We start from the raw sequence: 22,321 nt of genomic DNA, 5'->3' as shown, positions 1-22,321 counted from the left end.
TCTTTCTTCTTCCTCTCCCTCTCTTTCATTCTTTCCTGACATCATATTTAACAGACTGAAAGTTTGCCAAGGCCCAGAAAGGAGTCACCCCTGTTTCTGGGCAGCTTCCATTTATTTCTATTCTTCAGATGCAAAAATCTCAAGTCCAGACACCAGGGCATGAAGCCATACATCTCCTTTAGCCAGGAAAAAAAAAAAAAAAAAAAAAAAAAATCCACAAACACTCCGCCTTTACAACGAAGCTTGAAACCAGTCAAGCATTTTATTATTTTAAAAAGAAATGTCTAATGGTATACAGTCTCTACATGCTACTGCTAGGTGTTCATCCCCCGCCCCCTCACATTAAACACTCACGGGAGACAAAAGCCACCACCAGGATCTGTCAGTTGGCCTAGGGGGTGTGAGAAGGGCTGAGAACCCGGGGGTCCCCAGCACCATCTGTGGGCACACACCCCCACGCAATGGGCGGTGCTGCCTAGAGCCCACTGTTCTTGGAGGGATATCAGAAGCAACCTAGCTCCGCAGTGGCCCTGAAACAGGAACCATGTATGGCTAAGGTGACCACAGTTTATCACACTCCTGGATAAGAGAGGTGTAACTAATAGTTACAGGGTACAAAGGCATTGCGGGCGTAATACAGACATCTCCGTTGCATTAGAACTGCTTATTGCTGTAGTAAGCCTGGTGGGGCACCTTTACTCTTAAAAAGCATCGAAGTGAGAGTGAAGGCCACTGGCGATGGCACCGGCTCTGCTCTTTTGAAGCATGAAAGCTAAGCCCTTGTTCTGAGTGGAGTAAAGGGGCTTCCTTCGGGGAGGAGAGTGGAGATGAGGAGGACGATGGAACACTCACATATGTAGGGGCTTGGTACCTCAACTAGATAGCACCGGAGACCAGGCGTCACCCCCCAGAGCAGGGAGAGCTGGCCTGTGGGAAGGTTGTTCAGAAGGTGGCCTATGAGCAGGCGTGAAGTATGAACCATTGTCTTTAACTGTGTAGTCCTGTTTGGGGTCAGGTCAGCTCAGCTGCTGGGACCTTAGCAAGTCGGGAGCAATTCTCCCAGGCAAAGGCAAAGCCTTTGGCCATGATACAAATTAACTTCCTACCTGTTCAGCCCATACCTCTCTGGCCTCAGGGACTCTTTGGTCTGTGGTAGGATACAGCTGTCTGTAGTACACAGAAAAAGCCTGAAGGAAAGTTTAGACAGCCAGCGAAGGGGCCGAGACTGCCACGCGGTTCAGAGAAATGGCAACCGCAGGCTCAATGGAAGGCCAGGAGCTAAGCCATTAATGTCCTTGTGTATCTGGGATGCTCGGGGTGGAGCCTGGGACACCATACCTTCAGGCCAGTGCTTTCTGGCTGCCCTGCACCTCCAGCGGGCAGCTTTTAGAGGGTAGGGGCAATTTCTTCCTCTCAATTTGGTGATAAAGACTGTCCTTAAGTCTTGCAGAGATTTGGCACCTGTTCTTTCCTGAGGCACATGTGTCCCCCACTTTCCACCCACTACCCAAGTCCCCAGTGGGTTCAGAAACAGTTTAAGGTCAAGAACTGTGCCACAGAAATCAACTCTATGGGGCAGCCTGGTGGCAGAGGCTGAAAATGGCTGTGAAAGCCTAGTATGGCTCTAGCCAGTTCCTGGCAGAATGTGAAGTAGCTGGAGTGCAATCCTGCCCTGGCCTCAGCTTGGGGCCATGGTATAAACACAAATGCCCAAGAGTGATTCTGGCCAGAAAATATAAGCAAGGTCTCATTCTACCAACTGGCCACTTACAAGGCCAGGTTTCCAGGGCTCAGGGCACTATACCTGCTCTCGGGTAGAAACAAGGCAGCCACAGAGCCAGAAAGCAGGGCCCATCCGGCCTGTGACCAATGTTTGGCCAGGAGATTGTGAAAGGGGCTGTACACATTTCTGGACAAGGTGGGATGTGACTATACTCTCCATGCCACCACTTCCTCATTACATACTGGGGTGGCCCTTGCCATCTCACAGCGTCGATGTGAAGGTTAGTTAAGGGGGTGAGGGGCAGGTTTGCATTGGCGATCTGCTCTCTGACTGTCCCAGACATTGCTCCCGTGGCTTTGGAAAATTTCCAAGGCAGGGATGGAGAAGAGCCTGGCATACACTCTGCCCCAGAGGAGTGATAAAAAGCTAAGTCCCAGGCAAGGGAAGCTGGGTAAGTGACCGCCTTCTACAGACCCACTCACTTCCAGTTGCCCAGGTCAGGGATGACCACTAGGCTGACGGAGCTTGCTACGGAAAATTTCAGGCTGTTCCTGGGACCCAAGAAAAGGACAGTGAGCAGAGAATGCACCTTGCACGCCCACAGTTCATGGCAGCACAGGATAGACAAAATGCAAATTCTCTTGGTTGCCCACAGGCCTGTCTGCTCCACCTCAGCTGACCCCACAGAGGAGGGAAGGAGGCAGATGAAGCCTCCTGTGGAGCTAGTAGGAAAAACTCAGTTCTTCAGTCAGGGGTAATGCCCCTATGCCCTAGTCTACCCAGTACCTGCGGCATAGTAGGGGCTTGCAAAAGGTTACAGAGAGCCAAATGCAAACAAAACAACAAAAAACCTTTGCCCCTTCAAAGGCTTATAAAACAGCCCATGAAAGCTATTCATGAAGCGAAGGTGTCAAAACTCAAAAAACTATGAGGCTTCTTGCATGGTGGCGGTGGTGGGGTGTGCAGCTCTGAAGCGGTGCTAAGAGGGCCCAGACTAAGTTGGAATGACCTTCAGGAGGTGCCTCAGACCCTGGTCCAGTACTCTGGTAGGGCAGGGCTGCAGGCTGAGCAGAGGAAGAGAGTAATGGTGCCACCATGGGTCAGAGGAAAGCAAACAGAGCTGGAGGGGCACGGAGAAGGGGCTGGGAAGGGGCAGGTGTGAAGAGCCCCGCTTGCATGGAATCTTTGGCACTGCAGGTAGGACTCAAGCCTCCTGGGAAAGGGAGCTTCATGGTTTTCAAACCACAGCAAAAATGAGCCATGGGGGTGAGAGGTTTCTGGGGTATGTGGAGAGAAGGACATGTGGGATGGAATGGGGTTCTGCCCTCTCAACTCCATTCCTCTTTCACAGGAAGCCTGTTCATAGGTACAAGTTGCTCTGGGCTGGGAGCTAGTTTAGCTCTGCAATAACTAAGCAGACCTTTTGAGGCCTCGGTTATCTATTGGTCAAAATAGGGAAGGGCTGCCCGGGGCTTCTCCCCGGGAGAGAGCACACAGAAAAGCAAACAGCTCTACAGGAAGCCATGGCTGCCAGGGGCAGGAGTCCGCAGGCTGGCTACTCTTGCTCTGCTTAGTTTGGCATGGACCTAGCTCCTGGTCCCTAGCCACCAGAGCCCCCTTTAAGCCACCCAGGGACACTGCCTCATCTTTCTTTATTCTCTTTCTACACCCAGGTTACCAGCCTACAGACTCTGTGCCAGCTACAAAAAATCCAGGGCATGCCCTGTCCTGGAAAAGCAGCTACGAGTCCAGGGCAGTCACTACTGTCCCTTTGATCATACCACAGGAAAAAGGCCCCAGGCTACCTGCCCCGACACCTAAATAACCTTCAGTTCTCCCCTCACTGGTTCTTGCAGGGGTAGAGCATTGGTGCTGGAATCAGGCAGGCCTAGACTCAAATGTCCTCCCACTTCCTAGCTGACGTGTCCTGGGGCCTGTAGGGCCGGAGCTTCCTCATCTAGAAAATGGGTGCGATAGAACGGAAGAGGCTTGTTGAAGGTTAGAGAACATGAAGGCAAAAGGCCAAGGGCAGTTTGGCACCTACTGGGCAAAGAAGCCCTCACAGACTGTGTGCCTTGTGAGGGGCCGCCTTATTTAAACAAACCTGGCAACTCGTTATATTGGGGGAGGTGGGCAGGAACTGGAATTTAAAAGCCCTGGATGGACCAGGGGCTTCAGCAGTGAAGTGAGGCATGCTCCGTTAGGGTGACCAGATGAATCCCCAGGACCTCTGCTGGGCGGCTGCATCTGCTCAGGACTCAGAAGCAGAAAGCCCGGGAGCTTTCTCAGCACACAGTTCTTCCCAATACTAGGCATTCTGGGAACAGGGAACAAAGCCACCATTGGGCTTCCAGAAACATGGAGAAATTAGACCGAATTGACAAGGCCGTGTGGGCTGTCCCTCTCTGCTACAGCTGAGCACTGAGGTGCGGTCTGGAAGGTCTCCAGGTGACAGCTCTCTCAGTTCTGGAGGTCAGAGAGTGTCACTGTCCTGCTTCTGGGTGGCAATACCATTGTCTAGGAGAATGGGTGCTACTATTAGACAAGGATGCTGACATGACTTCTACTTAGCAAAGGCTGTGGCTTTTGAGCCCTCAGGAGAATCAGAGGCCAGGTTACAGGACATCTCTGCACCAAGAATTCTCCACCCTGGGAGGGAGGAAGCCACAGCACCCAAATGGCTGCCTTCCTTGAAATACTGTGGAGACTGATAAATTAAGATGCATATTAAATACATGGGACAGGCTGGCAGGGACAGCGGGGTCTCTGGGTAGTGCGGGGGGGGGGGACAGAGGGGCAGAGGAAAGCTAGGGTTTCTTCCGGAGGTAGTTGGAAGGAATCCAGCCTTCCCAGGAAGACGCCCCGCTGAGGACCTGACAGAACCACCAGCCACTGCTGTTCTTCTCCCGGACTTCGAACACTGTCCCTTCCTGGAAGCTGCTGGTGTCTTCATCGCCTTCAAAATTGGCCACAGCCACATACAGTGAGTCCTTAGGGCCATCAGCATTGAGGGAGGAGACTGCTTTCTCTCTGTTGTCTCCCACCTTGCCGGCCACGCGTGGCCCCAGCCCACCTTTGCCTCGAATGTCATCTTGGCCCATGGAGGAGTTGGAGAGGAAGGGCTTGGCCTTTGGAGGGACAAGGAGGGCCCGGCCTGTGGCAGGAACGGCTCTGTTTTCTTCACGGTGTGGTCCCCTGACCTCTGGGAGGGGCCTGCACGACAATGGTGATGAGGAGGTTTTCTTGGGGGGTGGGGGTCTCCGAGGTGGGACCACAGGTCTTTGCTGGGTGGCTTCTTGGATGGGCACAGGCGCATTCTTGGGCCCAGGGTCTATGGTCTTGGCTGGCCTGGGAGGGGCTCTGCACGGTGTCTCCTTTGGACTCAGCCCGTCCTGTCTGCCAGACCTGTCCTGGCCACGGCCAGGTCCTTCCCCGGGAAGGAAGCTTCGGCTGAGGGGTGTGTCATGACCCCCAGCAGCATGGTGGCTTTCTCCATCCACTATGGTTTTCTCCTGGGACTTGGCAGGTCTGAGCTTGCTCCTGAGGTGATAGATGTCTACTTGGTCTTCACCCTGAGCTGGCTCTGCTTTGGGGGAAGGAGTGGGTTTGGGCCTAACCTGAGGTCTAGACTTCAAGAACAGATTCTGGGGGGTGGCTTCCACCTTCTCCTCGGGCAGCTCGGCTTTGGACCTAGTGATGGGTCGGAGGTTGGGCTTCTTCACTTCCTTGGCCAACACCTTGTGGCCACACTCTAGCCCCATGTCATTTCTCAGCGGGAACTTGCTTTTGTCAGGTTTGGGCTCTGGTTTCCTGCTGTCCCGGGCCAGCGGGGCATGCTTGGCTGGAATCATTGGCAAAATCATGCCAGGGGGTTTGGGGGAGGAGCCCCGGGACAGCTCCATCTTCTGTCTCTCCCTCTCCAGCAGCTCCTCCTCGGACTTGATGATGGACTCTTTGCGTGGAGGGAGGCTGGGCTTCTCCTCCTGTGTGGGGTCTGAGATCTCCTCGTAGCCTGCTGACGCAGACAGGTCTGAAGATACCTTTCTTGGTGCCTCCTTTCCTCCTTTCCAGTCTTTGGACCACAGCATCCCAGAGTCCATAGCACCATGTGGTGCTTCTGGCAGTGGTCTGGAGGGCCCCACCACTTCTGGACCCGTATTGTTCTCCACAGCAGTGGCATCCCCAAGCCGGAGCTGATTCATCTCATGGGGCAAGGGAGCCAGGAAGTTGGGCCTTGAGGCACTGCTGGTCTTCTTGTATTTGTCAATGAAGGTTGCTGGGGCCCATCCCTCCTTATCTTCCATCTGAATGTACCACCAACCACTTAGGCTCTTCTCAATCACCTAGGAAGGGGACAGGAAACACACTCAGTAGGTCTGTTACCACAGCCTGGGGCCCATGATTTCTTAAAGAATCCACATGAAACAGGTACCCTGGAAGCTGTACCTGTTTCTGACTCTGCAAATTCTCCTACAAGGTCCATACTAGACCAGCGTGGTGGTTTAAATGAGAATGATTTCCAAGGCTCATTATGTTTGAATACCTGATTCCCAGTAGGTGGAACTGTTTGGGAAAGATTAGGAGGTGTGGCCTTGCTGAAGGAAGTGTGTCATTGGGGGTGAACTTTGAGGTTTCAAAAGACTTCTCTTTCATTTCCAGCCTCTCTCACTCTCTCTCTTTCTCTCTCTCTGTCTCCTGCTTGTGGACCAAGAAGTGAGCTCTCAGCTGTTTCTCCCATTATGCTTTTGTTCTCCCTTCATGGACTCTGAAACTGTAAGACCAACTAAAGGCTTTATTTTATACAGTACCTTGATCATGATGTTTTGACATAGCAACAGAAAAGTAGCTAAGACAACCATGGATACTGTGCCAGGACCCACTGTACCACTGAACCCACCTCAGTGAAAGTGGGTTTTTGGCTATGTTGTTTTTTGAGATAGGGGGATAGATACTGCCCAGGCTAGCTTCTAATTCCTGGCTCAAGCCGTCCTCTTGCCTCAAGCACCCGAAAAGCTGGGATTACAAGCATACACTGCCATACCCACTCTTGGATGATGACAAGGACCCTTTGAGGGATGTTCCTGACAGTGCCTCAGAAGGCACCTTTAGGGGAGGGTTACCTGTTGATATCCTGTCCCAGAATTCACCCAGAGCTTTACCTCCCTTCCCCCTCCTGTGACATGGGAAGCCACAGAAATCCACATGTAGCACAGGCCAACTTAAGAGGACCTGGCCAGTACCACCAGCTGCAATGCCAAAGAAGGACAAGGCAAAAGCTACAGAGAGGGAGAATGACCCTTAGTCCTGGACTAGAGGAGCTGTCTGGTATTTATAGCAGGTACACCATATAAAAAAATAGGATTTTTTTTTTTTTAATTTTGTTTTTGTTTGAGAAAGGGTTTCTCTGTGTATCCATCCCTGGCTGTTCTGGAACTCACTCTGTAGACCAGGCTAGACTTGAACCCATAGAGATCCACCTGCCTCTGTCTTCCTAGTTCTGAGATTAAAGGCATGTGCCACCACTGCCTGGCTGAGAAACAGAAATCTTTAAACACAGGAGTCACCCTTAGGTCAATGCTATGCTTACATTCAGAGAATGGAGGCTGGTGGAATAAAGTAAGTTTCATCTCTTATCTCCATCTCTTCCTGGCACCTGTACACATTGAATTGACTGCTGGGAGAATTGGAGATGTTATTTAAGATAAGAGGTCTCCTGTGTCTTTTGGGCCCAGTATCATCCAAGTGGATTATTTGAGATGAATGGTACACAAACTGTGCGTTAGAGGCTGAAGTGTGCCCCCAAGTCCATACATGAAGCATTCCCCTTCGGGACCTCAAATGTCCTTGCATCTAGACAGGCCTTAAAGAGGTATCTAGGTGGAGATGGGTCATAAGAGCAGGCCTTTGTTTACCAAAGTGACCTCTTCAAAGGAAGAGATTTGGAAATTCAGAGTGAGGGAGTATGTGTGAGGACATGACAAGAAGGTGGCTATCTGCAGGCCAAGGCAAGAAGCCACAGGAGATGCCAGCCGTGCCACACCTTGATCTCGGACTTTCAGCTCCAGTGCCACAAGAAGGTAAATCACCGTGTTTAATCTAGCCCGTCTTGGGGATTTTGGTATATGGCAGTCCTAGAAAACTAACACCTGCAACTCTCCAGCAGGTTCTGTGCACAGGAAGCCTAATGGTGCTGCCTCCCTGCGATCCAGGGACTGTCATCCCATTCTACAAATGCAGAGTGCAGGAGAGCTGAGGATTGGGAAGAGGGTTCTGAGGAAGGTGAAAATGGCAGAGGGCAGGAATCTGGGCTCTGAGCACTGCCAGACTGTGCCCCTCAGGAAGAGCCATGCCTGGCCTGAGAAACTGCTTAGGAGCCATAAGGACTGATGCCTGGCAGAAGGGATAACAGCTACAGAGTCAGCACCAGCAGACCCACCTTTGGGGCCTATAGTCCTGGGTTTTAGCTCGGAGCTTCACCATTTGAATGACGATAGCAGCAGTAAGACCCAATGGCAAGGTTTGCTAATGCCGCAACAAGCAAAAGTGCAACATCTTCATCAAGGCATGTAACTGCGCTTAGCAGGTGCTACATTAGTGGATCAGAGGGAAGGTTGCCAAAAAGAGGGTGTGCTGGACAGGCAGATCTAGCAGGACTGACAAACAGGTGGCCAGCCAGTCTATTTATTATAACACTCAGCAGTACAGGGTACAGTTAATGGCATGAGTTAATGGCATGTATGCCTTCATGAGCAGTTCAACTCCAACACGAAGGCAGCATGGAAAACAGGACAATAATGAAGTTATCAGTGTGGCTGATACTGACACTGAAGGGAAAGGATGGTGGCAGAAACTCTGGCAAAACTTTGGATTTTTGTTTGTTTTTTCCTTTGAGACAGGGTCTTACTATGTAGCCTGGGCTGGCCAGGAGCTTTCTATGGAAACAAGGCTGCCTGAAGCTCACTGAGGCTGGACTGCTTCTGCTTACAGAATGCAGGGATAAGAGGCATGTATACCCCACACCCGTCTCCCATTTGGGTCCCTAATCATGATTTTGTTTGTAGAGAGAAGCCACATGCTACGAGGAGAGAAACAAATGCAGGGTTGCAAGAAGGAGAGAAAAGAAAAAAGCCTGGGCTTTAAAACCAGACAGACTGCAGTTCAAATCTCTGCTCCACCACTTACTAGCTGTACCCCTAGACAAGCATTTGCCTTCTCCCTCGGAGCCTCATCTGTAGGACAGGCTGATACTGCCCTCCTGGCCTCCCATTAGGCTTAGCCATCAAGTAGATAAGGCTCCAAAAAGGTGCCTGTACCATCATCCCCGTCACCACTGCTACCCCACAGACACCTGAAAACATGTTTGAAAGATGAATAGTGCAGACAGCGAGCTGAGACTCATTGTAGCCTGACTGCCAGAAGCCTCAGGAAGTATCAATGAGAGAGGAGGCCTAAGATGACAAAGATATGAACCAGGAAGCAAAAGAAAACAAAAGCAAAAGGAAAACTCATGACCCCAAAGAACACTGATTAAGCCCCAAGCTTTGGTGGCAATCATTCCCTCAAAAACCCACCGGTGGGGTCTCTCAACATCACGGAGAACAGGACCTAGGATGGAGGCCAGCCAGGCTGGCTGTTTGTGTGGTATCATCCTAGTTACCCCACAGTTACATGCTTGCTCCTGCCCCCACCTCCCTCAGGGCCACCCAATGTCTCTTACCCTCGTGGAACTCTATGCCCTCTGAGAAACTGTGAGAAGTCACCTAAGGACCCACCCCTCCCCCCTGCTTCCTTCTAGCTGAGCTGCAGAGCTACAGCTTTCTTTCCTAGAATATGCTGCATAAAGAAAAGACAACTGTCCATTCCGTCTTGAAACCAGAAGCCCACACTATAGGCTATGAAGGGCTTCTTCCACAGAGAGCTGGCCTCCATCCTAGGTCCTGTTCTCCTAGAAGACTTTAGGTACCAACTGTGAAGATGCAGGCTGGAGTCACAGAGACGTGACACTGCTCTGTGGCTGGCTCAGAAATCTCTACAAGCCAATTAACATCCTGTGTGCATTTCCATGGACAGTGACTCACAGCTGCCTTGTCTTCTACTTCATCCTGTGAGACCCAGGGTGTCACAGGTGCTCAGCCCTGGCCTCTGCAGCCTAAACAGGTACTAACACCATGGAATAATTGCAATAAATATCAGTAATAACACGAAGACTGACAACTGAGGAAAAAGATATAGTCAATGATAACAGGACTGTAAGTTAAACCACCATCCTTAGACAGATAGAGAAGAACATCAAATTAATCAAAGGCTAGGTGAAACAAGAACTGGGAGCTATGAAAAATAATCAAGAGTGCATGGAAATGAACACTGTAATTGTTGAACGAAAACGAGGAACAGCTGAAGAGCAAATTAATGAACTGAGAGACGGAACAAGAAGTCTTATTCATCTTTCTGTGGTCAATATATCATCTTAGATTGTTCATAATAGCTACCATCTATAGACAGATGAGTCAGTAAACAGGTAGGTAGGTTGAAGTTATATCATATTGTTTTGGGGAGAAACTGACAAGCCAAAAAGTCTCTACATGTTCCACAGAGATATAATTCCTCCCTCTCCCTGAGACAGAGTTTCTCTGTGTAACCTTGTCTGTCCTGGAACTTGCTCTCTAGACCAGGCTGGCCTCGAACTCAGAGATCCACCTGCCTTGCCTTCTGAGTGCTGGGATCAAAGGTGTGTGCCACCACCACCCACTAATCTTTTTTTTTGTGTGTGGTTTTGCTCATCAAAATCACAGATATGATCCCAGGAACATGAGGAGTGACTGGATTATAGGTATCACAGAGATGAGCAGATTTAATTTCTGCCTCCTGAAGTAGGGTAGGAAGCATCTGGCCAAAGTTTACTCATGACGAGCAGAAGTAGGGGTGCTGGTGGCCAGATCACCTGGTTCTGTCAGGAGGCATCTTTGCTAGATTTCACATCTCTGCTCTTAGCTGCTATCCTGTTACCTACAGGCTTTCAGGAGAGCATGAGAAACATCTTTCACCTCTGTGCTTGTGAAGACAAAAGATAACACATGAGAAGAGAAAGAACTTATCTTGGTTATCCAGGGATCAGAGTGCACATGCAGAGAACAGAGGGAAAGAACAGAAGAGAGGTGGGAGGCAGGAGGTAACAGAAAAAGGATCATAGGATCAGGAGATGGTTTCATGTAAAACTAAAGACCTGAGCTTGATCCTTGGACCCATGGTGTCTCAGGTCTGTAATCCAAGCCCCAGCACTCCTATGACAAGATGGGAGGTAGGGGCAGGAGAATTGGCTGGAAGCTCATATAGAGTGTAGCAGCAGAAATAGCGAGAGACTCTGACTCAAAAACAAGGAGAAAGAACCGATTCATGGAACAATTGTCCTATGACCTCCTCATGCAGTGAATGCCATGAACACATACACAATAAATACATCTTCTTAAAAAGTAAGAGAGGGGCTGGAGAGATGGCTCAGTGGCTGAGAGCACTGGCTGTTTTACCAGAGGACCTAGATTTAGTCCCAGCACCCACAGGGCAGCTCACAACAGTCTGAAGCTCCAGTTTCCAGGAACCTGACATGCTCTTCTAGCTTTCACAGACACTGGACACATGTGATACACAGACATACACACAGACAAAATGCCCATACACATAAACATAAATAAAATTTTAAAAAGAGAAGGAAATACAAGCCAGCCACATGGGGCCATATAGTATATAATTTCACTTCTAGTCAGTAGGTTGAAGGTGGGGGAGGGGTTGGTGCAAAAAGGTCAGTGCTGGCTGATGGGACAGGGTTCCTGCTAAGGGCTTTGGAACCAGAGTGGGGTGATAGTTACACAGCTCTGAATAAAAGAAACCACTGACTTGTACACTCAAATTGGCCAATAGTTTGGTGTGTGATTACAAAGATTCTGAAGAGGTTAATAAAGCCATTAACCTCATCTCCCCTGTCCCACAGAAGGAGGTAAGATGAGGAAGGCAATGCCTAGAATGAAGAATGACAGCAGGTATGCTCACCTCAACCTTCAGGCCTGCCTGGAAGCTGATGCCATCTGGGATGGTGGTCTGGAACTCGGCAATGGTGTAATACTCTTCCTCCACCTGGGGCGGGATGGGTGGCTTGGGCAGGTTGAGGCCTCGAGGCTGGCAGGATTACACACAGGGCTGATTGAGTCAGGCTGGCATGAAGGGACTAGGGAATACAACATCAAGGTGCTGGGAAGCCTAACTGGCTTCTGAAGGGCAAAACAAAAAGGACTTGACTGTCACCTAGATGAAGTCTCCCTGGCCCTTCGAACTTTACAGTAACCAGCAACAGGAGACTTCCGGGCACATCGTGAGAACTTGGGAAAACATAAAAGTGTCTGAAGGTAAGAGGCAGAGAGGCTGTGGGAAGACCCCAGGCCTTTGGAACAGACCCAGGTAGGCTGGAATGCTGACGAAGGGCCATGCCAAGCCCCTGCTTCATCCCTTGTATAACTCATCCTAACACTACTGACCTGGCACTCCTTGCTATGATGATTAAATACGTTACTGAGTAAAGCACCACTTTATGGTACTGGACCGGTACCCAAGAAATGGCAGCTGTTTTCAAAAAGCCCCCTTCCAAAGCAATCCCCATTTCCTAATTGCTTGTGTTGCTAGTGTTTTAAAGTTTGAATATTTGTATACACAGTGAACCATCCTGGAGACAGGATCCAAGTTCAAATACAAAATACACTTATGCTCCACATATATTTAGCCCAAATAGAACATTTTAGGGTATTTTTAGTGCATCTGTGTTTTGACTGTGATCTGTCATGTGAGGTCAGGTGTGGAATTTTCTTTCCACTTTTGGTGTCATGTTGGTGTTCAAACTATCAAGATTTTGAAGCATTTTGCATTTTTGGATTAAGGATGCTCAACCTATATTGGTTAAAAAGGTACCTATAGGCAGACGTGGTGGTGAAAACCTTTTCTCCCAGAACTCAAGAGGCAGAGACAGGTGAGTCTCTGTGACTTTGAGGAGAGCCCTAGGCTAACCAGGGATACATAGCGAGACTCTGTCTATATATAAATAAGTAAATGAATGAATAAATAAACAGACCTATAGAGTTAAAAGTGGGTCAGAATGTCACCTCAGGCACACCTGTGCCTCATTCAGCTTGGGCCTGCTTGGGAAGCACTGGAATATGTGAGGTCTGGTGGGTGACCCAGATAGGGCCCAGGCCGAGGAAGTGGGTGAGGCCTCAGGGCCCCAGGGAGTGCACTTACGATGGTCATGTCCCGGCGAGGAGGGGGTCTTTGCCTCATCTTTGGTGATCCTACGGGGAAACAAGACTTCATTCACATACAGAGTTCCACAGACAGGTTGCCAGCGGTGGGAGCCAGGTGGGGTCTCACCCCTCCCGCTGTCCATCAGATTTTCTATGCGTCTCTGTGAGAACAGCCTGGCTGTGCTCTCCTCATGCTTGGATCAGGACCCTCCACCAACATGGCCTTCCCTGGATCGTTTTTATACGGGAACAACAGATGAACGGCACCGATCCTCAAGTGCTGGGAGACTATCCATGCAGGGCTAAGAGCATGGCCTCAGAGCTATACAGGGCTGGGACTGGCACAGGACAAATTTACTGTCTGACTCTGGGCCATCAGTCCTTTTCTTTGGAACAGCCTAATGCATACCCATCCCTGGCAAGTGGGGTAACGTGAACTACCTATTTCTTCATCTTCTATAATATTAGAAAAATACGGCAGAGTCTTAGCCAAGACATTTAGTGCCTCTGTAAGGACTACCGTTTCTAGACTTCCTGGCAGCTTGGTGTTGCCGTGTGACTGAGTCCAGCGAGGGAAGGTGGGGCATTTGAGTTGTTTCACTTCTCCCTGCCTTTCACTGGACAGACAGTGATGGGCCACACTGGACGATGAGGGCAATGCAGGACAGGTGTAGGAGGCCAAGATCTTTGACTGCGTGGAAATATCATCTCGGCTTAGACACAAAATTGGTCTATTGTATAGAATGGAAATGAGTCTCCAGATCAAATGAGCCACTGTTATTAGCTGTGTGTGTGTGTGTGTGTGTGTGTGTGTGTGTGTGTGTGTGTGTGCACGCGCGCACGCACATGTCCATGTGTTTGTATATGAGTACATGTGTATGTCAGGGAGGAAACTTTGATTTTACATCTGAACATCTTGACAAAGTTACACTACTTCAGACTTTAGTTCGGTACCCTACTTTTAGTGGACTATACCCTTAACCATGAGAGACTAGAATCACAGATCCTGGGGCTTGTCAGAACCGCTACTGTGGCCTGCAGCACCCATGAAGCTCTTGGCATTTAGGATGATGCAAAGCATGAGGGCACTGCCCTCGCCTGTGGGGAGCTGGAGTCTGTTCTCCACAGACTCTCACTGCCTTCAGGACCACCACAGGATGCTGGGCACTGTGTCGGGGCCATAGTTCCAGGTACAATGCAGACAAACTATGAGTTACCCTGCTCTGGGGGTGTGGGGGATACTAGAAGTAAAATATATTTAGGGAAGCGTTGGAAAGCAAAATGGGTGAAACACTGTGGTGGGAGCAAATGCAATCTGGGGTCAACTTTTCTCTCTCTGGTTCATACATGAAGCCATGGAGAAGACTGGAGGGCACAGGCCTTAGTGGTCTTGGTGAGTTACCCAAGGTCCCCCAAGCTTTTGTTTTTATCTTCAGGGTATCAGCAGACGGCAGGGGATGTTGCAGGGAGGAAGGGAGGCACTCTAAGCTCAGATAGGCCTCAGCCGTCTGGAGCAAGGGTGGGTGTCACTCACTCTGCTTAACGTCACCATCTGGCACCAGGCGACCTTCAAACCGGCAATCCCTCTGGTTGTTGAGCGGCTCTTTCTCCCTGCCCACAGTATTCTGCTGCCGGGAAACACCATCCAGGTCGAGGGCCCCTGAGTGAGCAGAGGAGCTGGGGCCCAGCTTTTGGGGCAAGGGCTCCCCGCTGCTCTTCTTTAGGTAGGAAGCAGGGGCCCAGCCCTCTTTGCCCTGGAACCTGGGAAGAAGGTGAAGGATTCCAGTCAGGTTGGTCTGTGGGGCCTTGGAGTTGGCAGGGGGACGATAAGGGGGAAGCCATGCTTCTATATGTCAGGTTCAGGATGGCAGGACAGTGAATTCTGACTGTCTGACTGGGCCAAAGGCTACCTAATAATGCCTAATCCTTCAGCTTGGCCTTCCAGGCCCTCCTCCCCGGTCTCCACTTGCCTTTCTCAACAACCACTGTGTCTCACATGCCCCTTCTACTTGCAGTTTCCCAAAGGCACCACTGCTTGTCACCTCCCCACGGCGATGTTCTTGGTGGCTCTCTACCTGGCAAGCCCCCCCCAACCCCGGTGGCACCTGCTCCCCTTCTCAGGTTTAACATAATGTCATTCAGCCTTCTTCTGACCCTCAAATGAGGCCCAAGCTCCCCAGTGGCTCTCTGGCTTCTGCACACTGCAATCCCAATGCCTGCAGAGTTCACCTGCAGAGCGGGTTTCCTGTCTCCTAGTTAGAACATGAGCCCTTGGGCACAAGTAACTGGGTACTGGTGGATTTAATGAAGAAACAAGAGGCCAAGTGGACAAGCTGCCAATGGGCGTATCACATCATGGGCGAACAGCAGGAAAGCTCTGTGTCAGAGCTGTCCCCTTATGGTACCACTGTGATGATGACAAGGGTCATGGCAGTGAGAGCCAGCACTCTTGGCGCCTAGTCTGTCAGTCCTGTCCTAAGCACTTTACAGCTATTAGTATGTTAGGACCCAGCTAACCTCAGCAAGACGGACTACAGGTTCACCTGTCCCCCCAACCCTCAGTCCCCAGCGAAGCTTCTTGAGCACCAATGTGACACCACAAATGGAAAATTCCACACTTTACTTCACGTGAGGGATCACAGCTGAAACACAGCTGTATTAAACTCACGCAAACTCATCTTCTGGCTGTGTGTATACAGAGTATAAGCAACACAGCGAATCTTGGGTTTACCAGTGGCCCTCCTCATCCCCAAGACATCACATGACACGTATGCAAACATCCCACGTCTCAAAGCCTTGGTCCCATGCATTCCAGGTAAGGAATTTGCAACCAGCACTGGGATCTGCTTTAAAGAAGCCTGAGACCCACCGGTGTTAAGTACCTCCCTCAAGTTTACAAGCAAGTCGGTCTGTGGCAGAAATGGACTCAGATCTCTTAACTTGTTCTTTTTGGCCCTTTCCCAGAAGCCCCTGCTCCTGGTGCAAAGCCTCCACGTTGGCTGCCACTAAGGAGTGACAGGGACTCTGAGAGACCAGCTCATTTGTCTCGTGAGCAAGTGCACACTGGCTCACGAGAGCCCTCTGCAAGGATACCTTTTGAACTCCACATTTAGTGGCATCACATTGGTGGCCTGAAAGTGGTCACAGGACAGGTATTTACACCATGGAATCTCCGCTAACCCCACCAGGAGCTACTAGTACCTCTCCAGAGAGATGCCCACAGCTTTGGGGAAAGAGGAATAGATCCAGCTGACTAGTGATGATATATGGCAGAGCCAAATCTTGTTAAGGGCAGTGGTGGTGCACACACCTTTGGTCCCAGCCCTTGGGAGGCAGAGGCAGGCAGATCTCTGAGTTTGAGGCCAGCCTGGTCTACAGAGTGCATTCCAGGACAGTCACGGCTATGCAGAGAGGCCCCGTCTCAAAAGGAAGAAAGGAAGGAAAAAAGGAAAGAAGAAAGGAAGGGAAGAGAAAGAAAAGATAAGATAAAAAAGAACGACTTTAAAAACAAAATGGCCTGGGTTTCAGCAAAAAAGCAAGTCATTTGGAACTGGAGGCAGATTTACAAAGGAGATAGAAATCTGTTCAGTTAAGCATTTGTCAAACTTAAAAGGCCCTGTAAGAGAGACTAAGTCTTGTTCTAAGTGGAAAAAGCTAGCTGAGAATGCTAAGTGGAAAAAGCTAGCTGAGAATGCAGCACAGCCCACATCCTTGGGCCATCACTGGGCACAAAGCCACAGCACAGGCAGCACAGGCAGCACACACGAGCGTGTGAGCGGGCTCTGGGAGAGGAGGGTGTGGGCTCCGATACTTCCCAGCTTCAGACGACCCTTACTGCCTCAAAGCCTGAGTCAGGTCAAGACCCTCCTGAACTCCAGAGCCGTGTGGTTGCAGGCCACGTTATTCCGCGGTGCGGTACTGTGACAGTTACACGATGGGGCAATTTCTGAGAAATGCTTTCTTGGCTTCTGCCCTGTGCAAACACTAGCATGCTGACACAACCCTGACAGAGTGGCTTACCACAGCCAGACCCCACCCAACCACTGAGGGAGGCGCAGTCGGGTACCTGATCTTCCACCAGCCTTCCAGGTTCTTCTGGATGACCTCCACCACAGCCCCTCGTTCTAGGTTCATCTCATCCTGGTCACGAGCTGTGTATGGGTAGATGACTGTATACTTCTCCTCTGCAGGCACAAAGGGTGACGGGGTGAGGAACAGACGGGAGGAGCCGGGATGCTGGCTGTGGAATTACACGCAGGGCTCCGCTGAGCTCTATAGAGCCCTTGGCCCCTCTGACACCCTCAGCATCGTAGAATCACCCTCGGTTTCCTCCAGTCTGTGCCTCAAGGTCATGGTCCACGACTTCAAGCAATATCTGATCCACAGCATCCTCATGTCCCTTGCTCAGGTTAACGTCCGAATTCCAGGAATCACCTTCTAACTAACACAACCTTTACCAATGTCCCAAGTCTATTTCCTGTGGGGGAGTATGAGCTCCGTGAAGGCAGGGATTGGCCTAGTCCAGTCATGTCTTTGTCCCAGCACTGGACGGTGCCTGTCTGGTGATTGTTTAGGAACCGAGCCTTTATTTAGGGAAGGGGCTTGTTCTGAAGCCCCGTCCCTGGGGGTGGGGAACCTCACTCACACAATGAGGCAAGCCCTCTGGGCTCCTGCTAGCTCTGCATGGTGGAGACCAAGAGTACAGAAACAGGCTGCAACTGCCACCAAGGAAGGGTCAGAGAGCACTTCTCATTACCTAGATGGTGGCTTTTATTGGCTTATGTTGCAGGCCTCCTCCAACTGTGCTTATTGCCTGCATGGCTGGGTTGCTTCCCACCCCACTCTCCCCACAAGCAAAAGCACCGTCCTTAGAGCCCACACTCCTCCCCGAGAGCCACCTCCCGCACGGAGAGGAGAGGGCTGCTCTGAGGTTCTATTTCAGTCCACAGGTGAGCGGCTGAGCCAGCCCTGGCCTAGTGCTCATGCTTCTTGGGAAAACACTTGAGGCATCCGTTGCCAGCCAGCTGCTTCAGAGGAGGTGGCAAGCGCACAAGCGTTTATTTATTTATTGAAATGGCCTGCTGACCGCTCGCTCTGAGGGGGCTTCGCTGACTTGTGGCACACATCACATCCTGTGTTCAGCATGGTCAGCTATTTCCCCTTGTGCTGAGGCAGCAGGGATAGGAAGCAGGAAGCGATGATTCGAACGCCCTAGCACAGTAGTTTTTTATGTGGTCCAAGTGGGAAGGGGCGCCACCTGGGGCCTGAGGGCATTCAAACTCATGAGCCCTGGGTCCCTTCAGGCTCCATCTGGGAGGGTTCTCAAACTCTGGGATGCTAGAGATGCTAAGAGACTTCAGCTTGAGCTCAGGGAACAGACAAGTGGTACCTGTCTCCTGGTGGCTCGTCCGTGTGCCATGGGGGTGGCTGAGCCCCTACGTCCTAGAGGGAGTTGTGTGTGTGACCCTGGCCTAGTCACGGTACCGCAAGGCCTGGCTGCTGTCACTGGTTCAGGGATGGTACACAACGGGAGGACCTGGGGGGACAGTCCTAGGGCATGTGTTGATTTTTTTCGTGACTGCCCTGACAGGTGCCTGGGATTGGTGTCATGAGAAAAGAGCTGTGTGAACGAAACAGAACAGAAGTAGCTTTTCAGTGGTATGAGTCAGTGTTTCCCCACTTTTTTTTTTTTTTTTTTTTTTGGCAGCGTGTGCTCATGTAGCTAAAACTCAGGATCCTCTCGTCCTTGTGATAGAATTACAAATGTGAGCCACGCACCACCAATCTGGCTTTTATCTGGTTGATGTGGCTTCCTCCAGTGACTCAAACAAGTCCGGTAAAAGTAACGAGGCTGTTCAGTCACCATCATAAAAGACCTTTTCAAGCTGGGGCGCTTCAGAGCCCCGAGGCCGTCAACTACCCCAGGCCCACTCCTCCCGGTCCTGCATGCTTGCACACACAAGATTGACAAGGCCATGGCTTTCACATGCAGCAGGCATGGGCAGTCCCAGAGCAGGGAGCTCATGCAGATGCAGAAACTTGGCTCCAAGCACCAAATGCAGAGAAATCTCTGAGGGTTAGGCACCTTCACGCCAGCTGATGCCATACAAGTTCCCCAGAGTCCGGCGGCGACCCACAGAGCGGGGCAGAGAGCAGTACCTCCAGCAGACTGGTCAGGCAGCATGTGGAGGGAGGGCAGAAGGCACAGTTAAGAGGAGTGTCCTCCCAGGAGCTGCAGGCCTGGGAGCACCTAGCAGTGTTCCCCTAGGAGGGATCTACCTGAGCCTACTCTCAGCCCTAGGGATGTGCCTGAGGAATGAGCGCCTGGGGAGTGTCCAGTGGTCATTCTATTCCTAGCATGATTCTACTGTGACAACTGTCACAGAAAAGAAAAGAAAATGCCTAAGCCAGCAGAAAAATGGCCTGCCTGTCCTCTAGTTCTGTGGCCCTGGGCAAACCTCAGCCTTTCTGAGTGTGGCTCCATATCTGTGAAACGGGGCTTTAATGGTCATTTCCTTCTCGGGCTTGCCATCACAGACCGTGTAAGGAGACACAGGCTGCCTGCAGTGTGCCCCTCCCTTTGATCTGAGCTCACTCTGTGGGAGCCCGAGCTCCTGCAGGGCCACTGAAGCACAGCAAACAAACTCTATAGAGTGTTGCTGTGATACAACTAAATGCAAAGCCACATGCAATCTTTGGATGTATAAATTTTTTTTGGGGGGGGGGTGTCTTACATCCTTCTCTTTATCCACTTTTCCAAAATACTTTGATTTGTTTTTGTGCTTTCTTCGAGCCATCTGCTGAAAGCCAGCAGCCCTTAGCCCTCAGGTAGGATGAAGACATAGGCCTCACTGCTTCCATGTTTAGCAGAGAAGGCTGGAGCTTAGAGGAGGGTCCCTGGCCCAAGATAACTCCATATGTGGCAGAGGTAAGATTCACACTCAGGTCTGGCTGCCTCCCAAACACTCATGTGCTATGGCAGGAACTGACAGCCTCTACCTTTAGCAAGCTTCCAGGGGAGACAGGAAGTCTTAGGCCTTGGCATTGCTGGAGTTCAGGCATCACTACACAGAGCATCTACCATGAAATGTCCCCCAGGAGAGGGAAGTGTATGGGAGACAGAAGGGGTCACTTAAACCAACAGAAAAATCAGACATGTTTAAACAGATGGGGTCAGGAGTTTTGCAAATGAGCAAGTACAGTTGGGTATTGTGGTCACCACGGCAATGCTAGAGAGGAGTAGTGGGGTGTTGGTAGCAGCCAGGATGGGGTCCCATAAGGGTGTGAGGGCCCAGCCTTGGCAAGGCTCACCTAGGGTAGCTCCCACAAGCTCATTAGGAAGTACAGGCTTGCCCTATAATTCTAGTCCCATCCTGTTCACGGGCTCTGGATTCCGGGCTAGAGAGCTGTGGATCCCAGAGCAGAGGCAGGGGGGAAGGTGTGAGGGGAAGCAGCCTCCTACCTTCCTCCGGTTGGAGGGAAAATTCATCTTGTCCACCATCCTGGCCCTCGAGGCAGGTTGCAGGCACCCAGCCTTGCTCTTCGGCAGTGCTGACGAACCACCAACCTGTGAGTAAGAGTTTAGGGTGCTGTCAGTGGGGTGAAGGGGTCGGGTAATAATCCACTGTCCTCTGGCACACGAGGGACTGCTCTAGAGGTGCCCTGAGGGCAGCAGGTCCTCACAAAGGAGTCCTTCATATCACGTAAAGGGTAAAGGACCCACACCCCTATAGACTTTAACTCATCTTCAGGTGACTTCTGCCAACAGGAGACAGAGCTGTGAACAGTTAGGCTGCATGTTTAGGGGTCATGAGAGGAAAAAGCTCTGGACATGCTCAACACAATCATGTTGTTTTTTTTTTTCTTGATTATTTTCTATCCATGGTTGTTTGAATCCAAAGATGCAGAATCCATCGGCGTGGATTCTGTATATTGTATATTCTGCGCGCGCGCGCGCACACACACACACACACTATATTCTGTGTAGTGACTGTCTATTCTGCCACTCAACTGTTAGTGCTCAGGTTAGGCTAAAAACATTTCTAGTTCATTGGTTACAATGCTATGCCAATAGTAGCTACAAATTGTTAAAATAACCAAACCAGACGAAACAAAGAAGTTAACAAGGAAAGCAACTTGCTCCCGAGCCTGGAACAGGGAGGTTGAGGGAGGTCATTGCACAATGAAGAAACCGAGACACAGAGAGGACAGCAGAGGTGATGGTGTACATCAAGCGTGTGGCAGAGCAGCGGTCTGTTTGATCTTAAAGGCACAGGCCTCAAAGGTACTTGGCACGCATCAAGAGGAATCTGGCTGCAGGCGTGACTGTTTGGTAGGCTTTGCATTCATACCGTGTTCTCTGTGAGGAAGGGCTGGTGTGGGCCCAATGACTTCCACCTAGAGATGCCCATGGTCTAATCTTTCAATATCTGTGGGTTCTACATTTGTATTTACCAACTATGAAATAAAAAAAAAATACCTAAAACATCCCTTCAAGTGACCAGAATATATAGCCCCTTAGTATTATTCTCTAAAACCAGTGGTTCTCAGCCTTCCTAATGCTGTGACCCTTTAATACAGTTCCTCGTGTTGTGGTGACCTTCAACCATAAACTTATGTCATTGCTACTTCATAACTGTAATTTTGATATTGTTATGAAAATGTCTAATATGCAGGGTATATGATATGCAACCCCAGAGGGGTCACAACCCACGCTGCTCTAAACAAACAGTAAAACAGCTATCCCCAAGGTGCCTATATTACATAAAGCATAATGTCACCTACAGAGGATGTCAAGTGGACAGGTCAGAAGCAAACACTCTGCCTCCTAATAATATAAGGGATGGGAGCATTATCTCCCCAGTATGTCTTCCTGCCTCACATCCTTTGTAGCAATGCACCCTGGGAGCCCAGGGAATGGGCCCTCCTTTCTTCATTTCCCCTAGTATCTCCTTGCCATACAACCTGCATACATCTCTCTTGGGAGAAGCACACAGACTTAAGCACAGCAGAACTCCAGCTCTGCAGCCTACAGAGACCTGGGGACAAACAGCGAGTCACTATAGCTCATTCAGCTATAGCACAGGGATTACAGTGAGATGACGTGTGATTTTCAGTTTTCACCCGTGGCTCACTATTTCCATTGCTCCTGTGCTTAAGTGGCTGGAATACTACTGGGACACTCTGGGCCTCAGAAGATTGGGGCGCAGTCCCTCTCTGCTCTTCTCCTGCCTGCCCCTTACATCTGCCTTTTCTAATCAAGGCAGGCATGGAGGCGAGGATTTCCCTCCCCCAAGAGAAGTCACAGAAGCTAAAA

At 50.5% G+C, this 22,321-nt stretch overlaps 1 protein-coding gene across 1 annotated transcript in view; it reads right to left on the bottom strand.

Moving 5' to 3' along the window:
- Positions 1-240: 240 nt before the first annotated feature.
- Positions 241-22,321, bottom strand: part of Sh3pxd2b (SH3 and PX domains 2B) — an 80,799-nt gene continuing 58,718 nt past the window's right edge. Inside the window, exons 8-13 of the mRNA XM_055604617.1 lie at positions 20,468-20,572; positions 17,072-17,189; positions 14,540-14,766; positions 13,004-13,053; positions 11,768-11,893; positions 241-6,066 (exon numbers count right to left, since the gene is read on the bottom strand). Of these exons, the coding sequence (XP_055460592.1) occupies positions 4,531-6,066; positions 11,768-11,893; positions 13,004-13,053; positions 14,540-14,766; positions 17,072-17,189; positions 20,468-20,572 (2,162 nt within the window). The 3' untranslated portion in view covers positions 241-4,530. The remainder of the gene's footprint in view (positions 6,067-11,767; positions 11,894-13,003; positions 13,054-14,539; positions 14,767-17,071; positions 17,190-20,467; positions 20,573-22,321) is intronic.

This window comes from Psammomys obesus, unplaced genomic scaffold, assembly GCF_907164565.1.
Source record: "Psammomys obesus unplaced genomic scaffold, mPsaObe1.curated_primary_1811, whole genome shotgun sequence".
NCBI lineage: Eukaryota > Metazoa > Chordata > Mammalia > Rodentia > Muridae > Psammomys > Psammomys obesus.
This window is presented reverse-complemented; position numbering and strand designations above follow the sequence as displayed.